This window comes from Dipodomys ordii, unplaced genomic scaffold, assembly GCF_000151885.1.
Source record: "Dipodomys ordii isolate 6190 unplaced genomic scaffold, Dord_2.0 Scaffold6, whole genome shotgun sequence".
NCBI lineage: Eukaryota > Metazoa > Chordata > Mammalia > Rodentia > Heteromyidae > Dipodomys > Dipodomys ordii.
Window position 1 is genome coordinate 18,647,692 of NW_012267222.1, and position 26,947 is coordinate 18,674,638.

The following is a 26,947-nucleotide window of genomic DNA, read 5'->3' on the forward strand; positions in this document are numbered from 1 at the left end:
AGCAGCCTCCTGGCCCTCTCTGCCTCTCTGTGTTTTCTAGCCAGAAGCAGCTAGCTAGTAATTAGAGGCTCAACTCATGGGTAATGAGCACTTTTGAAGATGGAGTCAGAGATTAAAGGGATTTCCTACTAGGCTGTTTCTTTTCCTTTACAAAACAAGTCCTCAGTGTGGCTGTTTCATACCCTTGTTTGCCTACCTAAGCTGAAGGGAGCTGGGGATATGGGGAGAAGGTCCCAGCCTGGGGTCCACTTTAGAGAGAAGATACCTCAAATCTCCCATTTTGTCTCATAGAAGCCAGAGGCCACCTGGAGTGGGGGAGGCGTCACCCCAAAGCACAGGTCCTCTGGCCATTTCCCTCCATCCTGGGAGGTGTTTGAATTGAGGGGGAGCAATTCAGAGTGGGGTCTGCCTGCGGAGCCCCACACCCATGCTTGTGCATGTCCAGGTCTTGATCTTGGATCTCGGGGGGCTGGGAGAGGAGGAGAGGGGAGCATGAGGTCCATCCTTGCTGGTGTGGGCCGGTCACTCTGGGGATGAGGAAGGGGGATGTCCCCCTTGCCTGGAGTCCAGGGTGCCCCATGGCCGGCCAGCCAGCCAGCAGGCTCTGAGGCTCCCCGCCAGCAGGACGGCGGGCTGGGCAGGCGCGTGCTCAGGGCACCATGTGCCACCATTTAAAGTCGAAGGGTCTCCTGCGCACATTGGTGCCACAGTGGATTTCGCCCAGCAGCTTGTGGTAAGACAGGTAGTCATCGATGAAGACGCAGTGCAGGCCGAGGGGCTCCAGCAGTGCACGCACCCTCTCCTCCAGGCAGCAGCGGCCATGGATGAGGGGTCCATAGGGCTTGGGGATGCCCAGGTATTTGCCAAGGACCACCATGTTCACCTGCAGAAGACCGAGAAGACAAGAATGGGGCTGCGTTGGCTGCCAGGCCCTGCCCCTGAGATGTCACTCAAGCCCTGGCCAGGCAAAGCCAGCCCGGTCCTCGCCAGCATCCTGACCAGCAGGACTGCGAGCCTTGCTCAGGGGCCAGCAGAGAAGAAACAGAAGCAATGAGGCGGGGTGGGCAGGTTAACGCCAGCCAGAACTGTCAATCACACACTTGGCCAATCAGAGAACTCTGCTGTGGCAACAGCCTTGAGTCCAGAGATCAGGCTGTCTCCTTCAGCCAGGGCGTGTGTCCTGGCAGTGTCCGGGATATCTGTATGCTGTGAGGGGGTCCTGCACAACACACAGCTTGCTCGCTTGCCTTTGGCAGTCTCTGCTCACCGCTCACCATCCCTGCTTACTGAACAGCATCTATGCCCCAGCTGCATTATCACTAAACCTCACGGGGAACATCACAGCCACTCGGCCAGCCGGCCAGCCAGCTGGTAACTAGGGAACTTGGACCCGACTCATGCCCAAAAGCATGCTCTTTCCCCATGTTCCTCCAGAGTCAGGGGTCATCTGTGGGGCTGAGGAGTCAGGGCAGGGAGCTCGCAGACCTTGGGACATGGAGTGTACCTCTGATGGTACCTCTGTTTCCCCTGGCAGCCGTTCTGGCTTAGGGCCCCAATGTGGGGGGGGTGGAGGATTCCTAGAGGAAATAGCCCCAGGTGGATGGAAGGGAGGGGTGGAACAAGGTGGGGGGTACAGGATGCTCTTCATGATCGTGGGACCCTCAAGCCCCTGGGGTGTGGTCCTGGGTTGTCTCAGGGATGGGGGAAGCTGTCCTGGACCCTGAGCCCTCCACCTGCAGTCTGCCCTTGGTGGCTATGCAGGGCATTCATCAACATAAAGCTTGTAGTGTGAATGATGGGACACAACAGGGTAGGGGCAGGGATGTGGTGAGTGGTCCCCACCACAGGGAGATTGCATCTTCCAGACTAGAAGAAGAAGAAGAGGGAGGAGGAAGAGGAGGAGGAAGAGGAGGAGGAGGTCGCCATGTTTCATACTTCTGTTGTGCCCACAGCTGCAGTTCTGCCCCTCACCCTCCACCCCCACCCCACCTTGTGGCTCCTCAGGGAGGCTCCGGAGTCTGGCGGGCAGTGCAGTGGGCAGCCCAGCCTCGCTGGCCCTCGTTACCCAGCAGCTGCCAAGCAGGTAAGTCCATGTGGTCTCCCCTGTGTACCACCTGTGAGAGGCCTGAGCCATGCCATCGGGGCAGGCCTGGCCCAGGGACCCATTACCCCTGAGGAAGGACGCTGGGGGCTTGCAGTGGCGGGTGGGGCAGGACCCTCCTCTCCACACCGTGCCTTTGGGCACCTTGGGTGGCTCTCAGCAGATGAGCCAAGACACAGAGATGAAGCCTGGGACCCACACCTCTTCCTGGCTTCTCATGGGTGGGGGTCCAAGCCCCCGTGTCCTACAGGAAGCCCAGGGCTGCCTGTGCACCAGAGTGTGCTCAGAGGCCCTCTCTGGCCAGGCCCAGGTGTCAGCTTAGTGACCCCTAGTTGTGACTAGCCATGGGGAACATCAATCTCCCCCTTCCCCCCCTTGGGAATTGTCAGAATGTTTCCATGATTCTTCTTGACGCGTGGCTAGCGTGAAGGAAGAAGAGGAGCATTTGTTCCGGTAGCCATGTGTGGCTGGTGGATAGGACATGCCAAAGGCCCAGCGGTTCTGGCTCTGTGGGAGCCCATGTCCTTGGCCAGCCTTCCTTAGGCCAGGGTCCAGCCCCCACCTGCTAGAAGCGCTCCTTTCCCATCAGATGCCCATCTGGGAGAACGTTCTAGCTCAGCCTGAGCTCCCTGAAGGATCTGGGGCCATCCTAACGGGAACGGCCCTAAGGAGATTTGTGGCTGATTTCTTGTGTCAGATGGGGAAACTGAGGCCCTCAGACGGCCAGTAGGTGGTGTGTCCCAGGTCTCACAGTGAGCAAGTGGGAGGGCAGGGAAGCAGGCCCGCACCGCCTCCCCCCTCGGCGGCCCTCAGCTCCCCAGTGAATCCTCTCTGTGTGCAGGGCATCCATCCTGGGGCAGCTCCCACCCACAGGACCCCGCGGGCCCGGCCTCACCATGTCGGGGAAGAAGGCCTCCGCGTAGGCGCCCTTCAGGAAGAAGAGCTGTGGGATGTCCACGATGTCGCTCTCGACCAGGCCCAGCTCCCGCTTCAGCACCTCGCGGTTCCAGTCGATGCATTTCTGGGGAGAAGCGGAGTGCACAGGGGAGGAGGGGAAGGGGGGGCGCAGAAGGCACTAAGATGTAAGCGGCTAGCCTCTCCGAGCCACATCAGCTCGGTGCCATAGGAGCCAAGGCTGTCCTAAGATGGGGAAACTGAGGCACAAGCAGCCTGAGAGATGGCACAGAGCTAAGGAGCAGTGGGGTTAGGGTTGGGAGCTGGGCAGTTTCTGGCTCTGGCAGGCCTTGTGGCTGTAATGAACACCCCGGTCCGGCTGTGCCTGGCACAGGGCCCGCACCAGCCCAGAGTGTTTATTCTCTGTACAGGATTTCTCCGGTTCCCCCAGCTTCTCCCAGGAGGCTGTGGCTTGTTGGTCCGGGGCAGAGGGGAGCTTCCCCTCACCTGTACGTGGAGGCTGTCCTTCCTGAGATGTCTGTCTGCCAGTAGCTCGTTGATGGTTCTCTTTGCTTTGTGCTTTAACCCTACAAGAGAGAAACAGCTATGAGCTCAGAAGTCCTGGCCGAGGGAAGCCAGGGAGCAGCTGAATCCAGGCCAGTATTTCCTTCCATCACAAGCTGGAAACCCCGGAGGGTGCCTGGCGCTGGCTGCAAGTAAGACCAGGGTACTGGATCAGCAACCCCTCGGGAAGGGACTCTGGGATTCGGCCTATTAATTAATGGCCACCCACCATCGACCTATTAATGCAACACCCACCATCTCTGGGAACCGTCCTTAATTTGTTAGCAATCTTTAAACAGTCCTAGAAGGGGTTAATTACCACCATCAATTAAGAGAAGAGGAAGCCGTTCAGGGGGGTTCAAAGCACACCTCTGATTGGTCCCACAGCCTGCCAGTAGTGAGGCTGGGATTCGAACCCAGGTCAAGCAAGGAAGAGCTCAGGGCTCCTCCCTGTGCTCCTGTCCCGGGGGCGGGGACCCTGAGCTGGCAGGTCATCAGGGGACCCCAGGCCCTGCGGCCACACGCTGGCCCCAGCTTTGAGTGCGGGTATGGCTCAAGCCACCCCAGGCTCTCAGAGGAACATGGTGAACGTGCCCAGGGCTGGCAGGGAAAAGCACTAGATCTCTCCCAGGGCAGAGGCGCCGGGGCCACTCACCATCAAACTGGGCTGCCTCCCCATGGCCCTCTTCCTTCTTCTCTTGGAACAGTTTGAGGCAGGCACTGGGACTGGCCAGGAGCAGCCGGAAACCCTGGCACAGGGGGAAGAAAATGGCTCAGTGCACAGGAGACCCCCAAAGCCAGCAGGCCACGTGCAGGAGGCAGATAGCACACAGGACCCCCTTCTTCCCTGCTCCAGTCCACCCACCAGCCACAAGACTCCTCTACAACTCCATCCAGCTCCCAGTCCCCTAGGTGGTCCTACCTCCAGGCTTTTGCCTCTGCCGTTCTCCCTGCCTGGAAGGCCTTTTCTACTTGCCTACCAGGGAACTCAATTCCCATCTTCACCCAATTCGGGTGTCTCCTTCCCTGGCAGAGGCAGCCTGTGCCACTTCCCCATCAGAGTTCTCACCAGGGCTGGGTGGGAATTCGGGCTTTCCTTCTCTAGCTGCAGCAGCCTTCCCTGTGTCCTCTGCCAGGTCAGGGCCCACATCTGGGTGTGAATATTACCCTGACACCTGCGGGCTGTGTGAGCCAGGATGGGATAATGACTCTTCTGAGCTGCTTCCTTACTTGCAAGATGGGACCGATAAAATAATAATAATAACAGGGCTGGGAAGGTGGCTCAGTGGTAGAGCGCTTGCCTTGCATGCCTGAGGCCCTGGGTTCAATTCCTCAACACCACATAAGCAAAAAGAAAAAAGCCGGAAGTGACCCCCCAAAAAATAATAGTAACAGGCTTCTGAGAAGGTTGCATGAATTAAAGTGAATACTGTTTGCTACTTAGTTGGTAACAATTTATGACCGTTTATGACAATTCCTGGCTTTTAGCTGATGGGTTTGGTCTGAGTAAACTCTTAGCATTTTATGTATTTGTGTGTGTGTGTGTGTATGTGTGTGTGTGTGTGCGTGCGCGTGCGTGTGTGTGTGTGTGTGTGTGCCAGTAATGGAGCTTGCATTCAGGGCCTGGGCACTGTCCCTTAGCTTTTGCACTCAAGCCTGGCACTCTACCACGTGAGCCACAGCTCCACTTCCAGCTTTTTATTTATTCATTAATTTTTGGTGGCTAATTGGCGATAAAAAGCTCACAGACTTTTCCTGCCCAGGCTGGATTTGAACCATGACCCTCAGCCTCTGAACAATCCTGTTTACTCAGCTGAATAGACTCCAAATAACTGTGCAAGGGAGCAAATGAATGTTCCCCCAGGGGACCCCTCCTCCCTGAGCCCACCCTGACCCCAGCCTCCCCCCGCCCCAGCCTGGCTGAGCCCGCTGAGTTGATCTTGCATGGTGGCTTTGCCCCGCCTGGCCCCCAGGCTGGCCAGGGCGGAGGAAGCTCCGGCAGGGGCAGAGGGATGAGGGGGGGCAGGGGGTGCACCTTGCGGTCGGAGGTGGGCACGAAGCTCAGGAACTCATCCACGTGGCCCACAGAGAGCCAGTTGGAGTACAGCTCCACCGGCGCCTGCACCTGCTGGGCCTCCAGGAAGTCACGGACCGCCCTGGCCATCCGCCGCCCGCTGGACCTGGCCGGGAGGAGATACGCGGGCATTGGGGACCCTCCCAGGGGCTGCCAGAGGGGAAACTGAGGCTGCGAGTGCTGACTGGCTTAGCTTGGGGCCCATTGCTGAACGAGGGTGAGACAAAGACCCAGGGAAGCCCAGGTTGGGGCAGGGATCTGGAGGACACCCCAAAGGAGAGGCCCGAAGCTGGCCATCACACATAGCAGCCACCCCCGAGTCGGGTGGCAAGAGGGGTATCCCAGGCCCCACAAAACCCCAGGGACTAAGCCAGGCACCGGTGGCTCACGCCTGTAATCCTAGCTACTCCAGAGGCTGAGATCTGAGGATCACCATTCAAAGCCAGTCCAGGCAGAAAAGTGCATGAGACTCTTATCTCCAATTAACCATTCAGAAAACCTGAAGTGGCGCTGTGGCTCAAGTGGTAGAGCACTCACCTTGAGCTGAAGAGCTGAGGGACAGCACCCAGGCCTAGAGTTCAAGCCCCATGACCACCCCCACCACCAACAAAAAGAGGGGGGGCAGAAGAAGCACCAGGAACTGGCCTGCACCCTGGAGGTCTCCCTGCCCAAAGGGGAGCAGGGTGCCCCCCTCCCACAGCCCAGGCTCAGAGACGCTGCCTTCTTGCTTGAAGGACATACAGCTTTTGCTCCGAGCCCCATGTGTCTTCATGGTGGGGCCTGGCTTGCCCAGGGCAGTTTCTGAAGAGTATGGGGGGGTATTTTGGAGGGGACTCATCCTAGGGGCTGCTCTGGTTCCACGACACCCCTCCCTCACGACCCAAACCTGCCTCCATCATGGTGCCCCTGCCTTCAACCAAAATCCTCCCTCTCCTCCTCCTCTCCACCACCAGAGGGCAGAGGAGGGCCAGTCCTTATCAAAGCCACCACCAGGGGTCGGAATTTCCCAAAGAACCTTCTAAGCGGGAAGCACAGAGGGTAGAGTACCCAAGAGAGCAGAGCAAAGGGAGGTGCATTTGTTGGACACCTACTCTGTGCCCAGAGTACTGGGCACTAGGTAGCTTCTTTAATCATCTCTGTGGCCCTCATTACCATCTGAAGGGGAGTGGGGGCTCTGCTGAGCTCTGTGGCTCCTCTCTCCTCCCAAGAGCCCCTCTCACACTCAGCTCCAGCCCCACGGGGCCTCCCTGCTTTTCTTTCAAAGTCTCTGGCATGTTTCTTCCCCAGGGCCTTTGCATGTGCTGTTTCCATTCCCTGAACACTTTCCTAGGTGGCCACATCTTTAACTCCCCTATTACCTCATCCCCTGGGGAAGGGATGAAAGCAGAGGAGCTTTGCCCCCCTCTCTCCTTCACTTGATTATAGACACCCCTCCTAGATCATTCCTGGATCCTCCACAGCCCCCCCCCAAGCCTGTCACTTAGGAAGCCTCAACAGTATAGTCATTGAACTAGACAACGACTGTAATGGGCACAGATGGAGTTCCAACCCCGGGGGGCGGCCCCAGGCTTTGGTCAGGTAGCCTGGGTAAAGCACGGCGTGGAGGAGGTGCGCATAGAAGGTGGTCAGTAAGTTTTCTCCAATGAGCTCCAACCTGCTTCATGGGCTGAGCTACATCATGCCTCCCAATGGTGGTTTACACGTTCTTTATCCTGGTCAGACAGCTGGAGTGGGGGGGGGGGTAGAGGGGGTCCCTACTGGGCCCATTTTACAGCTCAAGAAACAGAGGCACGCATCTAAAATAAGTCATTGCTTCAAAATCCATCTACTGCTCACTTGGCTACCCTAGGATTTTCAATCCTGCCAGGCAGAAAATGAAGTCTTTGTTTTTCTTAATTGAGCACCTATTACGTACAGAGCATTGTGGTAAGTGCTGGACAGGACACTTAGTCCTAATCATTCACTGGGAAGTAGCTACAGGGGCACTCAAAGCCAAGGTCACCTGACTCCAAAGACCGAGCTCCTAATTCACAGGTCTCTCCCACTAGGCACAGGAAGCCCAGCCAGAAGTCTGGAGGCCTCTGAGTCCCTGTGGGTGGCAGGCTCGGCCATGCTGAGGTGTCTGTGCATGGGGCACTCTGCTCTGTGCCTGGGTTGGTGCCAGTCAACCTCATCTCACCTGATTCCAAGCCCTGGCCCCCGTGGGGTCCCCGCGTGAGGCTCCGTGACTTTCCCACCATCCTCCCGGCCTGGGACCAGATGCCAGCCAGGGATTGGACGGCAACTTGGTGCCCACCTAGGCTCCGTGCGAACCCCACAGACAGGAAGCTGCTTGGGGGTTTGTGGTGGGGAGAGGGGGTCCACCGGACCCCAGCAGCCCAGCCCCTCTCCCCAATCTTTGGCTCCCTGCAGGCAGACTATGAACTCCGTCTGCCTGGGCAGCTGAGAGGCAGCTGGCTGGACACGAAACCCCACAAGCCTTCCGTCCTGCCCGGTCCCAGCTGCCATGCTGTCAGCCACTCACTCACCTGCGCCCACCTGCCCTGGATACTGCCAGAGCCTTTTGAGTTTCTGCCAGGACACTGTAGCTATGGTGACAAGTCCTGCCCCCTTTCAGGACCCTGCTGAGCTTTCCCACCAGCTAGGAGATCTTGCTTGTGTGTGTGTGTGTGTGTGTGTGTGTGTGTGTGTGTGTGCATATGTGCACGTGTGCACAGTCTAGGGCCTGGACACTGTCTCTTAGTTTTTTTTCACTCAAGACTAACACTCTATTACTTGAGCCAAAGCTCCACTTCCAGCTTTTTGCTGCTTAGTTAGAAATATAATTCTCACAGACTTTCCTGCCCAGGCTGACTTCAAACGACAATCCTCAGATCTCAGTCTCTTTCTTGAGTAGCTGGGATTCCAGGCGTGAGCCACCAGTGCCTGGCAAGAGCTGACTTTTTAATCTGTGGTCAACTGCTGTGTTCAATATTGGTAACGAATTATACTCATCCAACTAGGTGCATCAGAGGCCTCAGGGCCACTCCTGGGTGGGTTCTACTTCTGAGTCTCTAATGCCTCCCAGGCTGGGGAACTGGGGATACTGCCATCACCCCGTGCCCCTCCCCCCCAAGCTGGCCACTCACTTGGGGAAGCTGCCTCCGATGAGGACCCGGCCCAGTGGGTACTCCCTGCCACCCACCGTGACCGGCGGGCTGACGTCCAGGTTGCCAAAGGAATCCAGGCTGGAGGGGCCGGAGAACTGGTCCTCCTGGGTCACGTAGCCAAAGTCAGGACCCTAGGGAAGGAAGAGCAAGACCCCGCCCCAGCAGGAGGGGCAGTCAGGACAGAAAGGAGGAACATCCGGAGCCTCCTACACCCTCCTCCCAGCCTGAAAGACCCGGGTGCTCACTGTGACTAAGGCCTAGCCTCTAACACTGGGTAACAAAGGACACGTCAGCCACAAAGAGAGAACCAGAAAGTCCCCAGTGTCTGGAAGTCAAGCAGCACCGATCTAGAGAACCGGAAGTCTGGGTGTGAGGCTCAAGCCTATAATCCCCGCTGCATGAAAAGGCAGAGATAGAGAGATCCGGGTTCAAGGCCAGCCATGCCCCCCACCCCAAATAAATAACTAAAAAATAAAACAGAAGAAGCTTGAAAGACTTCACATCGCAACTAACGTCTGGGTGCAGTAGCTCACGACTGACATCTCCAGTGACTCCAGGAAGCTCCAGTAAAAGGATCCCAGCCCAGGCCAGCCTGGATAAAGTGAGATGCTACCTCGAAAACAGCCAAGGCAAAGGGGGCTGGAGGCATGCTTCAAGGAGTAGATAGAGCACACGTGTAGCATGCACTGAGTTAAAAAACAGAAACAAAAAAAAACCAAAGTCAAGCCGGGCGCCGGTGGCTCACGCCTGTAATCCTAGCTACACAGGAGGCTGAGATCTGAGGATCGTGGTTCAGAGCCAGCCCAGGCAAGTCCGTGAAACTCTCATCTCCAATAAACCATCAGAAAACCGGAAGTGGCGCTGTAGCTCAAGTGGTTGAGCTGAAGAACTGAGGGACAGCACCCAAGCCCAGAGTTCAAGCCCCATGACCGACAAAAAACAAAAAACCAAAGTCAAAGAACAAACCTAAGTGCATGGACGGTGAGTGGCATGCCCAGCCATAAAAAAAATGCAGTGATTAAAAATGATGGTGTTCCAGGGGGTCCCCGGGACCCCCAACACACACACAGGAGGACCAGAAAAGGTTGGAGAATCTTAGCTTCCACATCAAGCAAATCTGACCCAAAGAAAATGGAAGATAAATTTACAGAGAAGCAGCACTGGTGGCTCATGCCTGGAATCCCAGCTACTCAGGAGGCTGAGATCTGAGGATCACAGTTTACCATCATCCCAGGCAGGAAAGTCCAGGAGATTCTTATCCCTAATGAACCAGCAAAAAACCTGTATTAGAGGTGTGGCTCAAGGGGTAGAGTGCCAGGCATGTAACCAAAAGGCTAAACAAGAGCATGAGGCCCTTGGTTCAAGCCCTAGTTTCGGAAAGGAAGGAAGGAAGGCAGGAAGGAAGGAAGGAAGGAAGGAAGGAAGGAAGGAAGGAAGGCAGGAAGGAGGGGAGCTGTTGAAGATTCATTGCAGTGGGTTTGGTCTCCTCAGAGCTGACCGACCCCTCTGTTCGTTCCCTTACTAAGAGCCTCTTACCTGGGGGAACTTTGCTCTTTTGCACCTCTCAGAATGGGGAATTGCCTATTTGCATGGCATCTGCATGTCATTTGCATAAAATTTACATTCCACTCCATATCCTTTACCCCTCCCTGGGCTCGAAGGACCAGGTGAGGCCTGACCAGGGACCCCCCCAAGAGGCCTCCCCGCCAAGAGCTCCCCAGTCTACCCTTCACACACACCAGAATCTTCTTATAGGGGAAGTCCCTCAGGCCTCTGTTTCGAGGGGAGTCGAAGACCACGGGGAAAGATTTGTGGGGGCCTTCGATGTAGCCAAACTCCATCTCATCCTGGGCAGGAGAGAAGACAGAGCCACAGAGGTGATGAGGACCGGTGTCCCCAGCTGGCCTGGGGCAGGACAAGGACAGGGTGGGAGGGATGCCTCCGGGGACCCCCCCCCCGTCCTGGGGGCCCAGCCCCCCTCCCCCACCCAGCTCTTCTCTTCCCCTCACCCACCTGGATCCAGCGATCATTGCGATTTTCTGCCTGGGGGCAGACAACCAGCTTGCACTTGGCCTTCACTGCCAGGTAAGCCATGTCGTCCAGAAACTTCTCATTGGAGCCATGGGGATCCATCACGCTGCAAAAGAAGACCACAGCTCGACTCAGCCTGCTCAGGGCCCTGGCCGCCCCTGGGTAGGGCCACCAGCCGGGCCACTGGCCGGGAGACACGCGTGAACCCGTGAGAGCGGGGCTGAGTGTGCCCGAATCACAGCAGGGGACACGCACCTGGGAGGGGCCCAGGCCAGGGCCCCAAACCCAGCCAGGCGGCCCAGGGTTGCCAGAGGGCAACCTGGGGTCCAATGTCACCAGTTAGGGTGGCAGCGAGAGGACCCTCAGCGCTGCCCACCACTGGTCCACGTGAGGGACCCTGAGCGGAAGGCCAGCGTGTGGAGGACGGCAGACAGGAGGAAAGACCTCCGGATGGAGGCCCGCCCTCCCACGGAGGGGTCCGACCTCCCGACGCTGCCCTGGACTCCCGGAGCACCCAGGAGGCCGGGCCTCCTGTTATCTGCAGGCAGGGGAGTGAGGCTGGTCGCCCGTGGCCTCCTGCAGCCTGAGCAGGGCCTGGCCCCACTGCCCAGGCCAAACCCCAGTGACCTGGGCTCTGCGATGGGTCGGGGCAGGGGCCGGGGCCGGAGCGGGAGCTGTGACCTCCGTGGGGACTCAAGCTGCCCAGTCGTGAAGCCAAGTACTCCAGAGCCACCTGCTCTGCCCTCCTCTCTCCCCGGTGCCTGGATTGTTGGAGGAGAGCTGTCCTGCCCAGTGTGTGTGTGTGGCTCACCTGCACACATACAGCTCCAGGGGGGGCTGCGTGTTAGGTGTCATGATCCACGGGGCCATGCGGAAGACCACGGTGTCTGTGAATAGCGCCACCTCGGACAGGGCCTGGGGCAGAAGAGGGGTTGATTCAGTGGTCCTACAGTGGCGGGGGGGGGGTGGGTAAACAGCAGGCTTCCTCACCTCTCACCTCTAGCCTGCCCCTCCTCCCCCAAACTCAGAACCTCCACACTTGGTCCTCAAGCCCCTCAGCCTCCACCCCCCTACACACACCCGTGTGTCCACCAGGCTGACGCTGAGGGAGACGAGCCCCGGGAAGTGGGCGTTGGGGAAGGTGAGCCCCTCCACGTGGAATGCGATCTCCCGCTCGCCCGGCTGGCGGTCCACTTGGTAGGTGAGGCGAGAGGGCCCCAGCACCATCTTGTAGTTGGCCAGGGCAGTGCCACCTAGGGAGGAGCAAGTGGGGCTGGAGCTGGGGCTGGGGGGGACGGGGGGGGGGAGGACCAGGGCGGAGGAAATGAGTCATCTCAGTGGGCCGTAGGGAGGGTGATGGAGGAAGGGGGAGGAGAGGAGAGGGAGGGCAGGGATGGAGCTGGTGGGGGGGCAGCTGGCCACTCACCCCGCGCACAGAAGACGCGTAGCCTTTGGGAGTCTGGTGAGGACACCTTCAGAAGCAGCTTGTGGCTGCGGAAGACATCGTCCGGGCCGGTGCAACTCAGCACCATGGGGGACATGTCCTGCAGATCTGGAAGCGTGGCCCCATGTGGGTGTGTGTCCGTACCAGAGCTTGAACCCGGGCCCAGGCGCTGCCCCTGAGCTTTTCCACTCAACGCTAGCGCTCTACTGCGTGAGCCACAGCTCCACGCCCTGCTTTTTGGTGGTTTGTGGGAGATAAGAGCCTCAGACCTTCCTTGCCCAGGCTGGCCTTCGACCCTCGATCCTCAGCCTCCTGAGTAGCTGGGATTAAAGGCGTGAGCCCCTGCTGCCCAACTGAGAGTGGTCCCCTGGAGTCCACCCTCCTCTGCCTGTCCTCGCCATGCCCAGCACCTTTCCTGTCCCTTACCGTCCAGGGAGGTCAGCTGACTGTGCTTCAGGTCCGGGTCCCTGGACCGAGGACTGTCCTTGTCACAGTTCACCAGCAGGATGGCCCCGTAGCCCTCAGGGCCCCAGTACCAGGTTTTCTGTGGCAAATCAGCAAGGCTTGAGGTGAGTGGGGGCCCCGCGTCTCCAGGAAGGGGCCTGGACCTGACCCGGGCAGCTGTGGTCAGCCTGCAGACCTCTGATCCCAGGTGTACGTGGAGGTTTAAGGAAGGGCCTGGACCTGGGGTGGACGGAGCGCCCAGCTTGTGCAGTGGACAATGTACACACACAGCCACACACAGGGGAGGGGCAGAAACGGCTGCGCCTTGGCCCTGCCCAGGAGGCAGTAGGCCGCTGCTCCATCAGGAGGCTGGGGGACTGCAGAGGTCTTGGGGGACCCTCACAGCCTCTGTCCCAGAACGCTCCGGGGCCTGGGGCAGAGATGCCCAGCATCCTGCTCAAGTCCAAGCTGAGGGGAGAAGATGGCTGAGTCCCCCATCCCATGTCCACCTCACCCCCCAAAGACCCTCACGGGTCTCGGCCCCCCCAAGGTCACAGAAGGAGGACAGGCAGGCTGCCACCCTCTTCGGGGAACCAGGACAGGGTTTGCAGGGCACTGACCGCTTTGGGCATGTTCTCATGAGCAGTGAGCAACCTGCGCAGCCATGCGGGCCGCCCCGCTCCCACGCCGCCCCCCCCCCCCCATTCACAAAGCCCCGTGATCCAGGCTGCCTCTGCAGTCTCCACCTACATACCAGACCTCCCACCCCTCCTCAGCTTCCAGACACTTCCCGGGGGGAAATATAATTGGGGCTGGACACCAGCGCAGCCTCCACCCGGTCACATGACTACTTGTGTAGCACCCTTCATGTTCAGGGATTCCAATTTAGCACTCCCTCCCCCCACAAAAAGAAATAGAAAAGGGAGCAAGCAAGAAGCAATCTCAATTCCAAGCTAGCACAAGAGAGACCAGAAAAGCCAAGCTGTTTCCCAACCGCCGCACAGCACATCAATAACCTGGTGTAGGTGAATGCGCACCTGTGCCCGGTGAGCCATCCTCGAAGGGTCTGAAGGCTCACTATCCTCCCTGTCCACCCCGAGGTCAGTCCTATGGCCTAAAAGAAGGCCAGCAGGTCTCACCTTGTCAGTCCGGCTCTTCCTTGCCTTGCCTGTGCGGCGTGTGTCCACATCAAGAGAAACATCTGGAAATGGAGGAGAGGGGTTCCCATCTCTGCACCCTCAATACCCAGATCTCCAAGTTCTGGGAGGACCCGATGTCCAGCCCTGGGGCCCGTCCCCCACCCTCCAGAGGCACCGTGCCGCTGGCCCTGGGGTCCCGGTGTGGGAACCCCGGTGCGACCTTGAACATGGACTTGAACTGAGAGGGCTCAGCGTCCTCAGCTGGGGGGGGGGCCAGGCCGAGCCTCCTCAGAGCTGTGCTGTGACCCCCCTGCTGCACCCGCCCCGGCCAGCATGGAGGGGGCACTCACCCACACCAGTGAGGTAGAGCACACCGTGGCCCAGCGCCCGGCCCTCCTGAGATCCAAAGTAAGACACCTTCACCTGCGGGCCCAAGCGGGCTGCTTAGAGGCAGTGAGCGCACAGCCAGGAGCCAGGTACAGCCTGGCCTCAGGGCTGCGGGGGGGGGGTGCAGCAGGACCCCCAGGGGATGTTCACGGACAGTGGCTTTTGTCAGATCTGACAACCATTTCCACAGGAGTGGAAAGCGCTGTCGGGCTCAGGGGCGGGGGCAGATGTGGGCACACGTTGTTGCTGTAGAGTTCCGTGGGCGGGGGGCTGCTGGAGGGACCCCCTGCCCTCCCGGGGTGTAAGGTGAACACAGGGGTGAAGGCCAGGATTAAGCGAGATTAGGAGCATTCTCTGTAGGGGTGTGGTTTGTGGGAGGTCTCCCAGGACAGGCTGAATGGGTGTCCACTTAAACTTGGTGGGGTTGGGTTGAATGGAGTGGTCTGTGAGTGGGGGTGTCGTGAAAGGGGGCTCTGTGGAGGGGCGCTCACCTGGAGGTCATCTAAATCCCTGCTGACTGTGTCCACGGAGACAAGCACACCAGTATTGCTGTCCAGGGGCCAGCGGGCCTTGCCTGCGGGCTTTGTCACCTGTGAGGGGCCGTGGACCGTGAAGACCTCCACGCCAGAGCTCCCAGAGACCCCAAAAGTCTTCGTGCCCTCGGGCACATCACTGCAGAGAAGAGAAAGGAAGGGGGGCTCAGGAGACGCACCCCTTCTTAATAGCTGGCCATCCTAGGCTCTCCAGCCTCAGGGCCTCCATATAGCTGTTCCCCCTCCCCCACCTACCCCCATCTCCCCCCCCCCCACCTCCCCCCACCCCCGTTGGCCACAGATGCACATTTCAGGGCTCTGCTGAAGGGTTATCTTCTCAGTGAGCCCCTCCTGCAGCACTCCATTGAAGACTACCCCTTCCTCCCCCCCCCCACCCCTCTTCCTCCTTTTCCCTGGCCCTTCCTTAATCAGGTCCATGCGCTGAGGCCCAGCAGATGAGGCCCAGACAGCAGCTTGGACAGCCTGAGGGCTCCCTGTCCCCCCAAGTCCGGAGCTCTGGGGCATCAGGTGGGGGTGGGGGCGGCATAGCAGGAAGAGGATGAATGGGAGACAGGCTAAGACCCCCTGCCGGGAAGCAGGCGATGAGACCCCATTCATTCACTAGCAAGTGTTTGTTGGGCACCTGCTATGGGCCAGGTGCCACACTGGGGATCCTGGGGTACAGCGCGTGACCAGTGGGCTCCCCATTCATCCTCTTCCTGCTATGCCACCCCACCCCCACCTGATGCCCCAGAGCTCCGGACTTGGGGGGACAGGGAGTCCTCGGGCTGCCCGAGCCGCTGTCTGGGCCTCATCTGCTGGGCCTCTGCCCCGTCCCTACAGCCCCAGCACACACTGGCCATGGTGACAGTGGAATTGGGGAGCAGGACGGGGCTGCGCTGGAGACGGAGCTGAGAGCAAAGGCGTTTCACCTGCACACTGTGTGCCAGCCTGCTCACGTTCCCCCAAGTGTAACCGTCGCTACAGCTCTGTGAGACCACCGAGGTACCAAAAGAACTCCGTCTCCATCTTCCGTTCTAACCCCAACATAGCCCTCAGTAGACACTACAGGGGAGACAGAATCTCTCTATGGAGCTGAGGCTGTCTTCAAACTCATAGTCCTGAGTGCCGGGATTACAGGCGTGCACTACCACATCCAGCCCTTCACCTTCCTCTGTTACAGTTCTTAAGTCTAGACAACCAAGACAACAACTCACGATTGTGAATTTGTGATCTTTCGCCACTCCTGTAGTGAGAACTCCACGATGTGCATCTCAAGATCCCTGCCCGACACCCAGAGAGCTCCAAAGAGAGGTACAGTCGCACCCTCCTACGTGACTCTACCCCACTCCTGCTCATCTGCAAGCTCACCAGCATGCTGATCTGGTCTGAAACATTCTGCTCCCAGATCCCGCAGGGCACGGGCTCCATGCTCCTTGCCTGTTACAAAGGGCCCTGTGTGCCTGCACGCCTGCACCCAGCCTCCCTCCAAACCGGGACGCCGGTCACCTGACACCCCACGCTCTCTCCACCAGAACAGGCAGCTTTGCTGGGTGAAGTCTGCTGGTGGCGTCTCAGCCTCCAATTCGGCAGCTGGCAGGCTGCAGGAGGGTAATGAACGTGTGATAGCTGAGGATGGGGCATTGTCAGCAGTGAGCGTGGCTGAGGCCACCCTCCTGGACCAGAGCTTCTGCAGGGACATGGGCCCTGCCTGGGGGCATCCTGCCCACCGTCCCCTCTCCTGCTCTTTACCCAGCATGCACGTGGGCTGTACACATCACATAAAGGTGTCTTATGTCCAAAGGGCAAACAGGCCTGAGCTCAGGGCACCCCCAGCTCACCCACCTCTTACAGTGTAGGTCTGCCCTCTCCAAGCCTGCTCAGTGGCTCCTGCCTCAGTTTACCCCCATTCTGGGGGTGCCAAATTCCCAGTCTCAGGGGGCGCCTGCAGCTCCTTGGGGACCGGTGGCTTTTTGGCAGGAGGCAGCTGGGATGAACAAGGGAGATGCAGGGCCTTCCAGCAGGCTCCCCGGCCTCCCAGCTCTGGGAGGGGCTGTTCAAGTCCAACCTCCTCTCCAGGGAAGGCTGTGTCCCAGCTGACTGAGGACACGGAGCCGAGACTGCTGTTTCTGGTGCCCTGGCGAGGCTGGTTATGCCAGGCCAGGGCTTTGCCAGCTCGGATCATCATCCCCTTGGTATCCTAGCCTCGCCCCTGCCCGTGGCCTGGGAGGCCAGGCTCTCCCACAGCCCTTCCTCGGCAGGGCTCCCAGGCCTGTGGGTGTGGCCCCAGGTTGAGGACAGCAGGTATGGGAGTGTGTGGCGAGGCCCAGAGCAGGTGCACAAGGTCATTGCAGCATGACCTCTAACCCCAGCTCCACCTGTATACAATGTCTACTGTGGGGATGGAGGAGCCCTCCCCCCCCAGGCCCTTCCCCCATCTCTGCCAGGACAAGGTAAGGAGGGAGGGGGTGTCTTTTGTTTCTTCAAGACTGCAAATGTCACCTTTCCCATGGAAGTCATGGGTGAGCCTTGTGCAGACATTGGCCTTGAATCTGGTCCCTGACAAGTTCCAGATCTCAACTTTGCTCCTGTGTGAAATAGACTGAATCCCAACAGCCACTTCCAGTTCTGGGATTCTATGGATTCTGCATCCTCCTCTCCTGATTGGTGGGTGGGGTGGGTGATGTCACCACTGCTGAGTGTGAAGCCCCGCCTATGCCCGCCCCTTTCCTCCCTACACTCCAGGGCTGGTGCCCTGGAGGTTCTGGTGGGTGCACCCTGGGGCCCTGTGGAGAGTCAGGCCACCCAGCAGCCTCGCAGGAGGGCATTCTTAGAGAAGCTCACACAGGAGGCAGGGGTGAGGTCCAAGCTAGAGAGCTGCCTGCCAAGTTGGCACATTACCCTATGGCACAGGATAGCATGTCACACAGGTACTACGGTGGCCCCAGTGTGCACCAGACACACACTTAGATGGTGTGTGTGTGTGTGTGTGCGCGCGTGCATGCCAAGGCTGGAGCTTGAATGCAGAGCCTGGCTGCTGTCCTTGAGTTTTTGTGCTCAAGGCTGATGCTCTAGCACTTGAACCACAGCTCCACTTTCAGTTTTTTGCTGGTTAATTGGAGAATAAGAGTCTCACAGACTTTCCTGGCTCGGAACCACAACCCTCAGATCTCAGCCTCCTGAGTAGTAAGGATTTCAGGTGTGAGCCACCGGCGCCCGGCTTACTGGGTTAGCTTTTGACACCCATGATTGGCACCGTACTTCACAACAACCCTCCCAGGAGGGTGCCACTGTTTCCATTTAACAGATGGACACACCTTCTCCCAGGGGTGAAGTAACTTTTCTTGGGTCACACAGCTGGAGAGGGAGCAGGGGCTGCCTGGCTTGTCTTCTGTCCTGGGCGGAATGTGCCCCTCTCTGACTGGAGGAAGGAGTAACATTCGGGAAGTGTTAGAGACCTTGTGCAACCTTCCCCCATGGAAGGTGGGGCGTCAGCCAGGGAGACCTAGGGCTGGATGCGACTCCAGAGGCAGATCAGCCACTTTCCATGCCTGCCCCCACTCCCAAGCTCCGGTGCAGGCAGTCCAGAAGCTTCTAGGGGTCCCTGTGCGTCTAGACTGAGGGCGCATGGAAGATCAGAGGAGCCTGGAGCTCCTCCTCACCGCCCTGGGTGCAGAGGGGGGCCCTGTGTTCGAATTCTTCCCACCTCACCACCTCGGTAAGCAGAAAGGATTTCTTCTGCTTGATTGCCACCAACTGCCCAGAAGCACCACACACGCACACGCACACACGCACACGCACACACACACACACACACACACACACACACCCTTTATCTCAGAGACTAGCAAGTCTACCTGGTCTCTACATAGAGGAGAAACCACAGCCCCCGAGACCCTCCGTGCCATCCACACTGGCTACAGCCTGGCCTCTGGGGACACGGGGTGGGCAGGGTGGGGGCAGCTGGCCCCGGAGGCTGTCGGAAGCCCGAGCTGTGCAGAGGTGGGGTGGGAGGGACTGTAAGGTGGAAGCACCTGGCAGAGCCCAAGAGAAAACCAGCCCTGGGATGTGTGCAGTCCTCCTGCCCACAGGGGGCCCCCGCGAGTAGTTCTGCAGGGAGCCTGGTCCCACTGAGGTCGGCCGAGGTCCCACAAGGACTCGGAAGAGCCCTGCCCCCGCCCCAGGAGCTCTGTGGGCAATCTCACAGGTCCTGAGCACACGGGGCACCAGGAACACCCTGGTGAATGGGGCTGGCCCCACGTGAGGGGAGACAGCCAGCTGGCAGTTCTCAGAGCACCCTGGTTCTGGCCTCAAGCTAAGGGCCTGCCAAAATGGGGGTGAACATCTCCCCCCCACACACACACCCAAACCCCACTGGTTTCCGGAGCAGAACTGGAGTGCAGAGCACCCAGAGGTGACCGCAGAAGAACTGAGACTTTCCTTCTCCTCCCGCTCCTTCCCCCCAGGGCCTCGCGCTCTGGCTCAGCTTGCACGCTTACCTGGCACTCTGCTACCTGAATCACACCTCTGGCCGAACTTTTTAACGGGCTCATTAGAGACGGATTCTTTTTGTTGAGAGGTTGAATGCTGGAGTCTTTCTTTTAGCGCCAGCAGACTGCAGAAAGCCAATTACAAAGATCTGGAGACAGATGCTTGTGGATTTTTCAATCCTCAGATCTCAGCCTCCGGAGTGGCTGGGATGGCCGGCGTGAGGCACCGGCGCCGGGCTCCAGAGCTGACGCTGAACCCAGTGCTGGCCCACGGCTCTGCCCCACCAGGGCCCCTCACTCCACACACAGCCAGCCACGTCCAGGATGACCCGACAGTGGGCTCTTTGGAAGGCTCTAGCTTGTCCTCTAATAAGCAGGATGGAAGCTCACTGACTGTGCCATCCAGCAGACAGGGGGCTCACGTCCTAGCCCCCCTGTTTGTAGGTCTGGACTTCTCTGCATCTGAGTTGTCTCACCTGCTGAGGGGGGCCCTAATCCCCTTACCCCACAGTCGGGCTGAGATGTGACCGGGATGCTGCCCCCACCCTGCTTGAAGGGAGATGAAAGGCACAGAGGGGTGGGTGGGCAGAGCTGAGAGAGAAACCTCAGCCCTCACCCCTGGGGGTGTGTGATCTCTACAACCAGCATCCAGAAGCCAGTTTGGGTTCCTGGGTAGGTGAGATCCTCCTCTTCCCCTCTCCCCCCCCCCCACTGCCCTCCTGGGTTACATGCGGCCTTGTACATTCTTGCAGCTCCAGAGGTCAGCAGAGCCAAGGTACCCAGGGCAGGCATTCAATGACCACAGGGGAGAAGATCACCACAGGATGTTCTTCAATGGGAGGATGCAGGTGCCTAAACCCAGCTCAGACCTCCCCCCCCCCAGCCCTCCCCTGGTTGGCTGGAGGTGATGGAGGTCAGGGAGGGCCATGGCTGGTGTGGGACTCACTGCACACAGGGCGTGGCTTGAGCTCTGCCAGTGGAGATAGGGATCAGTGGATGTGGGTGCCGGTGCCCTGTCATTGCTCAGGGCAGGGCTGGCCCAGGGACCCAGGAGGAGAGCTGCCCTGGACAGGCCTGCCCTCAAGTGGACCCCTGGCTGCCCAGGCCTGGGGCAGGGGTGGGGAAGAGGGGGGCACTGTCAGTCCCTGGTCTTAGGGTCCCCTGGGCTGGGGATCACAGTACCTATCATATGGAAAGGCTCTAAGAGAAAGCATCCTCAACTTAAAGTGAGTTGTGAGTCACTTTCCTCTTCCCAAAGGACATCTGTGCTCTGTGGGTGGTGAAACACCTCACTGATAAAATGAGAAAAATAAAGGTGTCGACTGCACAGGTACAAACAATAGATGATGTCATCCCTACCTAGCCTTGAAGAGAACCGGCTCAGAGGGGTTAAGTAACTGGTCCCAGGTCACACAGCCTGCAAGGACTAGTCAGACTGTGAGGGGCCATGAACTAGCTCTCAGCCTGACGTTGGTGGAGCTTCCTCCTAGGGAACCCAGTGTGGGTGGCACTTCTGGTTTGGGGGACCTGGAGTACTGAAGCTGTGGGCCCTCCCCCCCCCCCATCTCTAAATCCCACTCTGCTGGGTGCAAAGCTTGGTGCAGAATCCCGCTGTGGAGGAGCAGAGGCCTGCAGGGGGCGCTGGCAGGGCTGAATGTGCCCTGGGCATGATGGACAAGCGCTTCCTGCCTAGCAGAGCTTGGAGTGGCTTTGGACTGCAGTGTGGGAGACCATGTTTCCTGCCGGGGGAGCCCAGCCTGCCTTTGGAGGCCCAAACCCAGGGCCCGAGCAGCCAGGCTGGCTGAGGTCCAAAGGTCTCAGCTTCCTTAGCATCCAGCTGTGCATGGCGGGGGGGGGGGGGGCGGGGGGCAGCACCCCGTGGCAGCTTGGGAGTCCTCCCACCTTCCCAGGGGACATGGAGAAATAATGTTATGTCGGAAATGACACTGCATTTGATGCAAAGTGGAAAATTACCCATGGCTTGTTTGCAGAACAACATGCAGACAAGACAGATAAACAGGACGGAGGGGAAGGGAGCCGATGGACAGGGGGAGAATAGACCAGGATAAAATGAGAACATGTTGCCAGAAGGTTCACAGGAGATCCAAGGCATTGGAGACGGCCCAAATCCAACCAACTTCAGCAAGTGCCTGAGTTTGAATGGCCCCACGGAGGGCCATGTCCCTTGGGTGCCGCTGGGAGAGAATGTGAACCCCACGATACTCAGCCAGCAGGGGTGGGGGTCCAGGGGGAGGGATCCCCAGACACGGGGGTTAAAACTGCTTGTAATCAGAGAGACACCTGATCTTGCCAGGCCGCCATTCCAGTCTCTGCTTTTGCTGCACTTCCTGTCCGGAGGCCACGGCTGAGTGTGCACCTGAGTGTGGCACTCACACACATCACAGGTGAACACACACCCTCCTCCCCTCGCGTCTCAGATCTTCTCTCCGTTCCCCCAGCTCGGGAGAGCAGGGCCTGTCCTGAGCGCCACAGGAGGGAAATGGGGCTGTGGGGAGGGGGACAGAGAACTGGAGCTGGGACACAGTGGTAGCTGAGAAGGAGAAATGGAGTTGGCAGGAGGACTGAAGTCTTGGAAGGAAAGGGGAAGGGGGGAGGCAGAGGAGGCCAGGGGAGGGAGGGCTTCCCAGCCTGCCTCAAAATGGCAGGTTGACAACTGGGACCCAGGAAAGGTGGGGTGGGTGGAGGGGGTGGGAATCTCACACCTGGGGAAGCCCACTCTGCTCCAGCTCAGCTGTTGTGCCTCCATCTCCATCTTAGATTCTCTGAGACTTTGAATGTGACTTCTAGGTAAGAGCATCCCTCCCTTCGCTGGCTGAAGCCCGAGGGGGCAGCCCGGCCGGCCGGCGCCAGCAGCCTGTCACCCAGAATTAGTGTCTGTCCCACCCATCCTGTAATTACCTCCAGAGGAGCCCAATTATTCTCCATTCTACTTCCGCACAGGTAAAAGCCCTCATTTACACCCTGTAGACAGAACGAGGGACACGGGCAGGTTCTACTACTCTACGACAGCACTAGCATTTAAACACGAAGAAACCCTAGAATGGGTTCTCGTCTGTGCCCCTCAGGTTGTCTGGAAGGCTACAGCACCGCTCCCCCCCGTGCCCCCCGAAGCCCACCCCTCTGCTACCTGAGAGTCTGCTCTGCAGGGGTGAGGAAGAGGAGGAAAGCGCAGGAGCATGTCCCTGTCCCCTGCACAGCCAGCCTGCCCCCTTCCGGAAGCACAGTGTGGCCTCCACCTCCCCTGCCTCTGCCTCCCAGACAAACAAGCAAGCAAGGAGGGCCACGCTGGACCCTAGCGCACTCCCACACTGCCCGCCCTCCCCCTTGGCATGCAGGGGGCACCTGAAGCCCCCAGGGAAGGACAAGGACAGCCAGGGTCATCTGGCCACATCAGGGGAGTCAGATTGCCTCCATAGCTAACCTAGTGGGCTGCAGAGGTCAGACCGCTGAGCTAGCCCACCGAGAGAGGGCTCAGGGTGGCAAGCTAGCCCACCAAATGAGGGCTCAGGGTGGTGAGCCAGCCCACCGAGAGAGGGCTCAGGGTGGTGAGCCAGCCCACCGAGAGAGGGCTCAGGGTGGTGAGCCAGCCCACTGAGAGAGGGCTCAGGGTGGTGAGCCAGCCCACTGAGAGAGGGCTCAGGGTAGAGAGCTAGCCCACTGAGAGAGGGCTCAGGGTGGTGAGCCAGCCCACTGAGAGAGGGCTCAGGGTGGTAAGCTAGCCCACTGAGAGAAGACTCAGGGTGGTGAGCTAGCCCACTGAGAGTAGACTCAGGGTGGTGAGCTAGCCCACTGAGAGAAGACTCAGGGTGGTGAGCTGGCCCACAGAGTGAGGGCTCAGGGTGGTGAGCTAGCCCATTGAGAGAGGAGGGCTCAGGGTGGTGAGCTAGCCCACAGAGTGAGGGCTCAGGGTGCTAGCCCACCAAGTGACAGCTCAGGGTATTGAGCTAGTCTACTGAGTGAGGAGGGCTCAGGGTGCTGAGCTAGTCCACTGAGAGAGGAGGGCTCAGAGTGGTGAGCTAGCCTACTCCAGGAGAGCCCTAAGAGTTCCCATGATACCCAATTACCCCAAACACAAACATTTCTCCAGATAACCAACGCGCACAGCCCCCAAGGAACTAATCACTCCAGTGACCATCCCTGGCCGCAGGCACACCTGCTCTTTGGGGGCTTCTCTGTTCCCCATCAGAAACCCCCTGCTTAGCCTCAACTGGAGCCAGGCCTAAGGTGAGGGGCAGGCAGCCCTACTCATCACCTGCCACAAAGTCCAGCCTTCCTCCTAGCAGCCCAGCCTGTGTGAGCCCCGGGGCACCTGGGAACCCCACTGCACAGGACACCACAGCACCACAGGCCTCCTCAAGGACACGAGGCTCCTGAACCCTCCAAGCCACCACCCACGCCTGCCCACAGGCAGCTTCCAGAACCAGCCAGAGGACGGCAGCCGCTAGCCTCTCTCACTGCAGGGCCCTGCACGTGCGTGATCTCCTCTGTCCTCCGCCATTGGGGGGGGGTCGGTGCTTTCTCCTCTCCACTTGTCAGCCTACAAAGAGGCTCAGGAAAGTGCCGCTGCTTGCCCAAGCTCACACAGCCTCAAAGGAACAGAGTCAGGATGGGAACCCGAGTCTGTGCCGCTCCAGAGTCTGGATACATGAGCCCCAGGAGCAGAGCTGCAGAGGCTTGGCAGTAAGCGGGCAGAACGCAGGTCTGATCCCAGCTCCCGCTTCCTGTCCAGTGCTTCTGCTCAGTGAGCCGTACGTACCACACAGCCTGAAGGGTAAACGTGCCTCCGGAGCAGTTGCGCCCCTGCAGGAGAGCAGGGGCCTGGAATTAGGAAGGGCGGACCACCCCCCTCACCCAGCCTCCTCCTCTAGCTTCGCCTCAATGCAAGATTGCCTGACATAGATGTGTTGGATACAACCCACAGAATAAACAGCTTGGGGCTGGAGCGGGTGGCACCTGCTGTCACGTGCTCAGCCCTGGGTTCGGTGTTCAGAGCCATGCATGCACGCACACGCGTGCTCACACACACACACACACACACACACACGTGCACACTGGCAGCTACTGAACTAGAAAGCCTGTTTGCAGTCATTAACGTTGGCAGCCATGTATTGAAACTGCAGGAGACAAGAAGATCCTGCTGGCCTCCTAAGGGCCCCCAGAAGCCACTTCCAGTCACAGGCTGCCCTGGGGGGGGGTTCCTGCTCCTCCCACTGCAGGTCGCTGCCCTAGAGGGGATAGGAGAACTTTCTGGAGAAGAGACACTCCCCAAGCCAGCTGGATAGGAGAACTTTCTGGAGAAGAGACTCTCCAGGAGCCAGCTGGACAGCTGTGCCTGGCTTCCGCTCACCAAACTGGGCACGCATGGGCTGAGACTCAGGAGGCCAGTGCTGCCCAGATCCTGCCTGGGAAGGACCCCGCCCCAGAGGCTTCTGGAGGGGTTCCCACGCGTGGCCCCCTGCAGCAGAGATGGGCCGGTAGCTGGTGCGTGGGAGCTCAAGGCCCAGTGGTCACCCAGGCCAGCACTCCGAGCGGCCAGGTGGGGAAACAGGCTGAGCCCACCTTCCTGCAGCCCCTTTCAAGGCCGAGCTGGAGCAGGGGGGAAATCTGAGCCGACGGGAGAAGCTGATGTTACAGCAGACGCTTCCAGATGCCGCATTACCACTGTCACTGCCGCCATCACAGCGGCCGTCACCATCCTCACCACCGCCACCATCACCACCTTCATTATCACCAAAATTACCACACCAACATTATCACCACCTTCATTACCACCATCATCATCATCACTACACCACCACCATCCTCATCACTGACACCATCATCACCACCAACACCATCACCACCACCACCATCACCCCCACCTTCATTATCATCAAAATTACCACACCAACATTATCACCACCTTCATTACCACCAACATCACCACCACCACCATCATCACCACCATCATCACCACCACCATCACCCCCACCATCATTATCACCAAAATTACCACACCAACATTATCACCACCTTCATTACCACCAACATCACCACCATCATCACCACCACCATCACCCCCACCATCATTATCACCAAAATTACCACACCAACATTATCACCACCTTCATTACCACCATCATCACCATCATCATCACCATCACCACCACCACCATCACCACTACACCCTCACCACCACCACCATCTTCATCACCACCATCATCACCACCAACACCATTACTGCTGCCATCGCCATCATCACCATCATCATCATGATCATAATTATCACCAAAACCATACCATCACCACCACCATCCTCATCCTCCTCCTCCTCCTCATCATCGCATGCCAAGCCCAGGTCCCAGGCTGTGCTCCAGGCTGGCTCCTTAGATGAAGTCATTGAGTCACTCTGGTCCCCTAGCCACTCCCTCTGAATCCCAGTCACCCCAGTTGCTCCTGGCTGGCCTCCAGGAATCAGGCTGCAACAAACACTCCTGGCCTCAGAGATGTGAGGAGTTGGTAAGAAGCTGAGGGATGGGAGGGGACTCCCAGGCCTCTTGCCTTTCCCCAAACACCAACACTCTACAGCAGCTACCCCTTCCGTGGTAGGGCCGGGAGCTGGCCCCAGAGCCAGGCCTGAGGCACAAAGTGTGCATCCCCATCCTTCTGTGGGGTGGAGGGAGGGGGCTGGAGACTACATCCTGGCACCGGTGCCCAGGTCTGAGTACACCTGACCCTCTCTCCTTCCTGGACTCCACAGCCACCTCCACCTTCTCAGCTGCCAGTCAGTGTGATGCCCCCGATGCCCCCCACGCCCAAGCCAGTGCCCTGGGGCCTCTGCTGGACCCGATGAGGTGCTGGGCCAGGCGGGGGCCTCCGGGCTCTCACCTGTGGATGTCCACCAGCGTCTCAACGCCTACCACACACACAGCGTACGTGGGTTTGTTCAGGGACAGCTTCACAGCTCCCCGAGGGGCCATCCTGGGCCCGGCTCCCACAGCCTCCTGTCAGGTGCCCGGTGGCCTTGCGCCCCGGCTCCCAGCTCCTTCTCCTGGGCACCTGGATGCCAGCTAGGAGTGCGAGCTTTGACGGGCTGCTGCTCTCCTCCTCCCTTTTAATTTCACCCTGCAACCTGGTTAGCCTGCCCGAGCCTGGTCCCCACCTCCTGGCTCCACGCCCAGTCCTCCCTACTCCCTGCTGTCAACCCAGGAGGCCAGGGAGGAGGCGCTCTAGGCCTCTTGCAAGATAGAAAAGGAGGTGTTGGGGGTGGGGGGTGGGTGGGGGCTGGGTAGCGCCCGGCTCAGCTTCCAACAGGAGACTGACTGAGCCCCACCTCTACTTACCCCTGCCCTCCAGCTCAGCTCCATCCCAAGCCCACACTGTGACCACATCAGCGCTTCTGAGGACTGACTATGAGCCAGGCACCAGCTAAGCAGTTTGCACATCTGATCTCTTGTGCCCAGACATCAGGGGGGATCCAGAACTCAGACTGCCAGGGGTTCAAATCCCACTCTGCCTAAAATCAGGGAGAAATGTCAACCATTTGAGCCCTCCATGACTCAGTGTCCCCCAGGCCTGTGAAGGCTGCTCAAATGACCAGACTCTGCCACCAGGTACGTGGGGAGAGGCTGGCACAGCCCAGGAGAAATGCCAGATGCCATCTGGGTCTCCTCACCTGACCGCACCAATCACCACGG

The 26,947-nt window shown here is 59.0% G+C and overlaps 1 protein-coding gene across 1 annotated transcript; it reads right to left on the bottom strand.

The window, feature by feature from the left end:
- Positions 1–649: 649 nt before the first annotated feature.
- Padi1 (peptidyl arginine deiminase, type I) lies at positions 650–26,230 on the bottom strand. Its single transcript, XM_013033062.1, has 16 exons — positions 26,139–26,230; positions 14,719–14,899; positions 14,191–14,263; positions 13,841–13,902; positions 12,684–12,801; positions 12,240–12,365; positions 11,894–12,066; positions 11,625–11,728; positions 10,796–10,919; positions 10,522–10,629; positions 8,762–8,913; positions 5,595–5,739; positions 4,215–4,308; positions 3,503–3,582; positions 2,997–3,122; positions 650–883 (listed from the first exon to the last, which is right to left on the bottom strand). Exons 1-16 carry the CDS (start codon positions 26,228–26,230, stop codon positions 650–652), a joined length of 1,992 nt encoding a protein of 663 aa, XP_012888516.1.
- Between the last annotated feature and the right edge of the window lie 717 nt (positions 26,231–26,947).

What these genes read in the sequence shown, in the direction of transcription:
- Padi1 (XM_013033062.1), bottom strand. Translation starts at nt 26,230, where the DNA reads ATGGCCCCTCGGGGAGCTGTGAAGCTGTCCCTGAACAAACCCACGTAC. An exon ending in ATCGGAGGCAGCTTCCCCAA is followed by an intron (nt 5,740 to 8,761) that starts GTGAGTGGCCAG and finishes CCTCCCGGCCAG; the next exon opens with GTCCAGCGGGCGGCGGATGG. An exon ending in AGGCCTTCTTCCCCGACATG is followed by an intron (nt 884 to 2,996) that starts GTGAGGCCGGGC and finishes GGTCTTCTGCAG; the next exon opens with GTGAACATGGTGGTCCTTGG.